This window comes from Lagopus leucura, unplaced genomic scaffold, assembly GCF_019238085.1.
Source record: "Lagopus leucura isolate 7727_CA_CO unplaced genomic scaffold, USGS_WTPT01 35376-0_obj-0_obj, whole genome shotgun sequence".
Classification (NCBI taxonomy): domain Eukaryota; kingdom Metazoa; phylum Chordata; class Aves; order Galliformes; family Phasianidae; genus Lagopus; species Lagopus leucura.
Window position 1 is genome coordinate 3,043 of NW_024965773.1, and position 6,510 is coordinate 9,552.

The 6,510-nt window shown below is 49.1% G+C and overlaps 1 protein-coding gene across 1 annotated transcript; it reads left to right on the forward strand.

The window, feature by feature from the left end:
- Window positions 1-699: 699 nt before the first annotated feature.
- Window positions 700-6,241, forward strand: LOC122192284 (caspase recruitment domain-containing protein 8-like). Its single transcript, XM_042892808.1, has 9 exons — window positions 700-826; window positions 1,071-1,136; window positions 1,838-1,899; window positions 1,984-2,204; window positions 2,830-3,083; window positions 3,521-3,646; window positions 4,218-4,362; window positions 4,709-4,750; window positions 5,416-6,241. The coding sequence occupies exons 1-9, from the start codon at window positions 719-721 to the stop codon at window positions 5,673-5,675; spliced, it is 1,284 nt and encodes a 427-aa protein (XP_042748742.1). The 5' UTR covers window positions 700-718; the 3' UTR covers window positions 5,676-6,241.
- The last annotated feature ends 269 nt before the right edge of the window (window positions 6,242-6,510 follow it).

The following is a 6,510-nucleotide window of genomic DNA, read 5'->3' on the forward strand; positions in this document are numbered from 1 at the left end:
CCTGTGCCTTGGGAGGGAAGAACTGGGAGGAGAGGGCAGAAAGGAAAATGGATGTAGGGCAATGCTTCCCCTGATGTGATCGGGCTCCTGAGCTCTCCTCTGCTTTCTATTGCTTGTGCCATATGAGGTGGTGGTTTAGCTCCCTTAAAGGGCAAGGAAGATGTCTCAGGTAAGATCACAGTCCTCACTGGCACTCTTGTGGAGGAAGGGGATCTGCACTGGTGTTGACTGTGTGTCCACTTCATTTGTGGAAGTTGTGATAAACCTGGGATTATCTGGTGCTGCACCAGGGGACTGTGTAGCCAATGGGATAGGGAAGACTGGGTGAAGGTAGGATGGCTTCATTTTGGTTGGAAAAGACCCGTTCCTGGGAACAAATTCTTCCAGACATCCAGCGTGAACTTAGCCAGTTCCAAACTCATATGCGTGTCACCCAATCAAAGAGATCAACACTATCCTCAGCAGCATCCTCCTTTCAGTTGATTGCAGTGAGTTGTGAGACAATGATCATCTTTTTTTTCCAGCCACAGGTGATCAAGAACCAGAAATGGAACTGCAGGGCAGTCCAGCAGACATCACCTCAAGGCTAGTAAATCAGGGTATTCCTCCAGTTGTCATTCCAATAGCAGAATTTCAGGGCCCTCAGGCAGGCATCTCAAGGATACAAAGTCAGGGCCCTCTGACAATCAACAGCTCAAGGACGTATAATGTGGGCCCTATGGCATGCATCACCTCAAGAATAGTAGTGGTGGGCGGTCCAGCACGTATTGCCTCACAGATAAAAAGGCAGGGCAGTCCGGCAAGCGTCACCTCAACAAGAGCAATGGTAAGGTCCAGTGGGATGCCTGAGACCTGGGACAGAGGGAGGAGTGTGACAGGGCTGGACAGCAGGCAAGACTTTGCACCATGAGCCCACAGCCATCCCCACTGGGATCTGTGGCACTCAGTGTCCTGCAGCAGGGCTGGCCTGTGCTGCATCCAGGAGGCCTCTCCTCGTACCCCTGGCAAGCAAGCATGGCTGAGAGGAGAATTATGGCTTGGGAGTGCTCTTCCTGTGTTCCCTTCTCCAGGAAATCCAGAAATGGCCACAGTCAGATGTCCCAGCAGAGGAGAGAAGCTGTCGCTGTGTGAGGCAGGTAAGGGTCCTTGCCTGCAGCTCTGCTCTGCACCGGCCTAACAGGTCCTCACTGAGCCTGCATGCCTCGAAAATGTCCCATGCCTACCTCAGATCACAGGATGGTTGCCAGTCATTTTCCTGGCCTCTTCTTTGATGAGTGATGTTTTCTGGACAGCACACAGCATGGTCTGTAGTCCTCTTGTTCTGAAGAGGTAAAAAAATCACAGTATGCCTGATACAAAACCACAGCAGGAAATTAAAGCACTGGGAACCTTTCATGAGCGTTCCTTTGCTGAACAGCTACTTCCCACCATGTCACGTGTCTGAGAAAGAGCAGAAGGTGTCTGGGGCTGCTTGGTGACAGGCAGCTGAGAGAAGGCACCATGCTGGGTCACCTTCGGCCATGTGACAGAGCCTGCACATCGAGAACTGGTTCTGCAACCAGGCCACCAGGCACCTCACTTGCACCAGGCCCCTGCTGCTTTCATGCTGACTGTCCTTCATCATCCTTTCTTCTTTTTAGTTCTCTGCTCTGGACACAGGACAAAAATACCAAAATAACATGGCTTGGGCAAAGCTGATCATTACCCTGCTGCTGCTTGTGTGGTTCACAGCTCATGGGCCAACCTGCACTGTGCTTCACTGCAGTACGCCTCCTGCAAGCGGCATCCACTGCACAACACCCCATTCAGCTCCAAACCAGTTGCACTTGTGTTGCAGGAATTTCAAGAAGTGAGGCCGGAGATAGATCCACATATTTTGGAGGAACAAAACACATACAAGTAAGAGCTCCTAGGAGAAGTGGGAACACTTTCCAAAAGCCCTCATCACACATGGCGTGAGCCTCCCTTCTCTCCCACTTGCAGAGCTTGTCTCCCTGGACCAGGCATCTTCCAGTGCTCTGAGACGGGCCTTGCCTTCAAGGTGGAGTCAGCAGCCAGCATCGTGTACAGATATGCCTCCTGGAGCACGCATCTGAAAGAGGCTGACCAGAATGTGTGGATACCTGCTGGGCCTCTTTTCAACATCGGGGCGCTACCTGGAACCGTGCGAGCTGTGTATCTCCCCCACTTCATCTGCCTGTCAGGTACGGAGCCATGGGACCTGCTCCAGGCACAGCCCCCTGCTGCTCAGGCACCTGGGTTCTCCCAGGCTGCTTTCCCTCAGCCTCCAGTAGGGATACCCTCAGGACCTGCTCACACAGGTGGGCACAGAACAGAAGCTCATCAAAACATCTTCATGGGACACCCTTCAGACTCAGCCAACTTTTTCTTCCCTTCAGAGGTAGCCTGTGCTCTCTTGTATTCTTCCACCTTGCTTTGCCATCCTCCATCCTTTTCTCATGTTTTATTAAACATTCACAGTGCTCCCTTTCCCACCACCTGCTCTGCACTCACACCACTGCATTCTCCTCCCCTCTTCTCGCAGTGGCTGTGGTGACCCACAAGGTTCTGCCCCAGATCCACAGCAGTCCCAAGCTGCTACCTCAAATTTGCAGTTTTCTGAAACCTTAGGAAGACTACCAAAGGCCGGTAGCACCCTGCTGGAACCCTATAAATCCCAGAGTATTTAGCACCCCTAAAGCAGAGCATGTCATTTTGTATTGGTTTGTGTCTCCTTTTTTTCTAATAAACCCTCAAAGAGAAAGAGGTAACCTGGTAGGGTGCAAGGAAGACAAAGCAGAACCTTGTTGCCTTTGCTGTCTCTTTCAGATGTAGACATCAGTGGGTGCTCGATTGCCCATTTTGAATTCCAGAAGATGACCATACAGCAACCAACAGAAGTGATGGCCTTCTCCGCTGTCCTGGAGAATCCCAGCTTCTCTCTTCTTGGAGTGGTTTGGAGAAAGTTACGTTCAGCCATTTCTCTCCCTATGCACTCCTTAGTGCTGATCTTCCAGCAGCTCTCCGCTGCAAATACAACCCTGCATCTCTACCTGATCCCAGATGACAGCTCTGTGAAGGAGGTAAGGTGGAGGGAGCTTGACCAGTTCTGGGGATGGCATCTGGGGTGGCTGCAGTTTCAGGGAATGGATTTGTTAAACAGAGAGCCCTCTCAGTTTTGTTCTGGTGTTTCCTGCCTCTAGGAGTCTCTCTGTTTTTGGCTGGGACAGCATATCCCAGCATGAGCAAAGACATGGCGCAGGATGCTCTGCAACGTGGAGCAGAGCACATGTCAGACACGTGGCTGCTGCCATGCACAGTAATAGGTGGCTGCATAGCAGATGCTCTCCTGTTGTGTGCAGCCCTCACCCTCTGATAGCACTGCCTGCAATGCACGTTCAGGGCTCTGTTCTGACAGGTTGGTCTCTTCTCTTCTTGACTTTCCAAGGTCAGTGAGAGCTACCTCCAGATTACAGCTTTTTTTTTTTCAACTCTCAAAAGTGATCCTTGATGTTTACAGGCCATTGAAAGACAAGAGACAAACTGGAACTCAAAGCTTATTCCCAAGCCTCCTCCATTCAGCCCTCTGTTCTTTGGCAACAGATACCAGGTGTCCAGTAACACTCAAGTGAAGATTACACCTGAAGTAAGTGGGACAGTTTCCTTTTTTATTATTATATTTTTGAGTGAAATAGAAAATACCACAGCTTCTCTGGGTCTCCAGTTCAGCATAGTCATCTTTTCCCCATTATCTAATCAGAATTTCAGACTTGTTTCAGCCTTTGCACATTGCCTCATCTCATCACTGTACACTTCCAAGAGGTTCCATCTTTTCTTTAATCCCCCGTTACACTTTAGAAAGCAGTGATTAGTTCTTCCTTTTTCCGTTTCTTCTCCAAGACAAATAAACCCTGTCCCTCTTCCGCTGCTTGAACCTCATGTTCTCCAAACTGCAGTGGTGGTGCAACACTCAGAGAACATAAAAATGGTGGTAAAATCTCTGCTCTTTAAGGCTTTCAGTATTCCATTAGACCAAGGCTGAGCCCATCTAGAGTTGGCAACACAGTCCTTCTGTGAAGGACAACAGATGAGACACTCCAGAGTTCCATGCCTCTCACACTTTTTTCTTTGTTTCTGTGTGGCCTGGAAACATGAGATGATGTTTGTAAATTCACAGCTCCACAGCGTGACATCCAACTTCCATCTTATCTTTACAGCCACACTTGCCATTTTGCTACAAGAGTCCAGAGGACCAACAGCTCTTTGTTGAGATCTACATCAGGAAAATGGCTGAGGAAGTGGAATTCTTTATCACAGATGGACAGAATGACACCGAGGTCTGGAGGGCATCGCTGAGGTCAGGTAGGATCAGATGCATCTGTAAGGGGGATTGAGATGATGGCACACTGAGCTGCACTTCTCGTGACAGCAAAAAGAGAAGCTCAGATACTCTGAGTGCAGGGTATGGAATTGTGCCTTGGGATTCCCTCTCTGTTAGGCTAATTCTGCACCCCTAAACTAACACCTGCAAATGTACACAACACTGCACCCTGCTTAGCTGAGCTCTTAACAGATGGGCAAGGAATACTGTAAGCAGGAATTAATGGCTAATGGGTCCATGGAACATCAGGCATCTCAGTAAGGCTTCTAGAAAGAGTCTCCATTTCTGTGATGGTGTATTTCATAAGCTCCCTCCTTTCTCTTTCAGGTGATATTAGTCATTCTAGAAACGAATCCAAAAAGCTTTCAGGTCAGTACGGGTTTTCAGAGCTACAGTTATTGAGTCTGAATATTTATTTGGGGATTTCAATCTTCTGGCTTAAAGCAGATAACCAACCACCTTTTTCCCATACCTGTGACTCTTTCATGACAAAAAAAAACTTGTAAAGCTTTTATTATTTCACTGCTGCCTGCATGCTCTCTAACCTGGCATAGTGTTGAGGACCCTCCAAACGGTTTTGCTTTCTCTGTGATCAGACATACTCTTTCTATAGAGAATGAGCTACAGCTAGTACAGTTCACAGCCCAGAAATATTACATGGGACTTTCAAAATCTGGTGGAGTTGGAGCATCTCATACCTTATCACAGAGCCAGTGCTTCCCTCTTCCTTCAAATACCGTAGGATCATGGAAGGGACGGTCCCTGGGCTGTCACCAACCTGACCTCCCTCAGCTCGGGCCCTGTCCTTGCCTTGGCTCCAATGCTTCCACCGCTGATGAGGGAGCTTTCTTCTGGTGGCTCAGCCTCCTGGCCAGAGAGCAGCACTGCTGGTGCACTGGAGGGAATGGGAGCACGTGGCTGTGGGACAGAGCAAAGGGCCCCTGGGTGTGTTGGCTAGGATGCAGAATACCACAGCAGGAACCAACCTGCCTTGTCACGTGCAGCACAGTAACACACGCTTTGGTATCTGCTAGGTGCAGCCTTCCTGAAGAAGCACAAGACAGAGCTTTGTTCCAGGATGGGGCAGCTCTCCTCCATTCTGCTAAATTTAAGTGTTGAAGATGTAATCAACAGTGAAGAAGAAGAGGAGGTGCAAGCTCAAAATACAAAACAAAAGAAGAATCAATTTCTGCTGGACCTAGTGGAGAAAAAAGGGCTCAAGGCCCAAGAGAAGCTCTTTCAGATCCTCCAGACAAAAGACCCATTCCTTGTTGAAGACCTGGAGAATAACTAAGACTGGGCAAGCAGATGGCTTTTGCTCCGATTGGCAGATTAAGGAAGTGACAGGGGAGACAGGCAAATGGAGAGATTTGTCTGTACGTGAATCCTGACCTTTCCATGCAAAATCCATGATACAAAGCAATGCCTAAGCCTTCTGAGCCACCAACTGCCAGGCCTGCTTCCCTTACCTGATGTGCTCACTACAAGAGGACTTGATCACCACTGAGGAGCTGCTGGAACGAGAAACCTTGGTTCTTAATCCAGTGCCCATGTTGTGAAGCCATCTGCCTTCTGAGAACACAGGGCCTCTGCAGGGTCTCCAGATGCTCCAGGCAGCTGCTGGTCGAGGAGCTCTCTTCACAACAGGAACCTCACGGAGTCACAGAATTATAGGGATTGGAAGGAACCTCTGGAAATCCCCCAGTCCAACACTGCTTAGAGCAGCTTCCTTACAGAACGTTACACAGGAAAGTGTTCAGGCAGGGTTTGACTATCTCTGGAGAACGAGACTTTACAGCCTCTCTGGGCAACTTGTTCCACTGCTCTGTCACTCTCATAGTATCGTTTTTATTTATGAAATAAAATCATAAAGTCCATCCATCAACCTGACCATGTTTTCAGCTAGTTTTTGTATTACATTTCTTATACTGCGTCTTTTCCTTCAATGTTTCTCAGTGTACGCCCTCAGAAGCATTCTGCACTTGTAGAGCGCCACCTTACACCTGACCCTCACCCTTCAGATACCGATAACCATTGCTCAGATCCCCTGTCAGCCTCTCTCCTGCAGGCTGAACAGCCGCAGGATCCCCAGCTTTCAACCACCAGCTGGCGGCCTCGCGAGCACAGCA

Coding starts and splice junctions, on each gene's coding strand:
- LOC122192284 (XM_042892808.1), top strand. CDS start 719: ATGGCATGCATCACCTCAAGAATAGTAGTGGTGGGCGGTCCAGCACGT. Junction 2,205..2,829: donor CCACTTCATCTGCCTGTCAG/GTACGGAGCCAT, acceptor TGTCTCTTTCAG/ATGTAGACATCAGTGGGTGC. Junction 4,363..4,708: donor GAGGGCATCGCTGAGGTCAG/GTAGGATCAGAT, acceptor TTTCTCTTTCAG/GTGATATTAGTCATTCTAGA.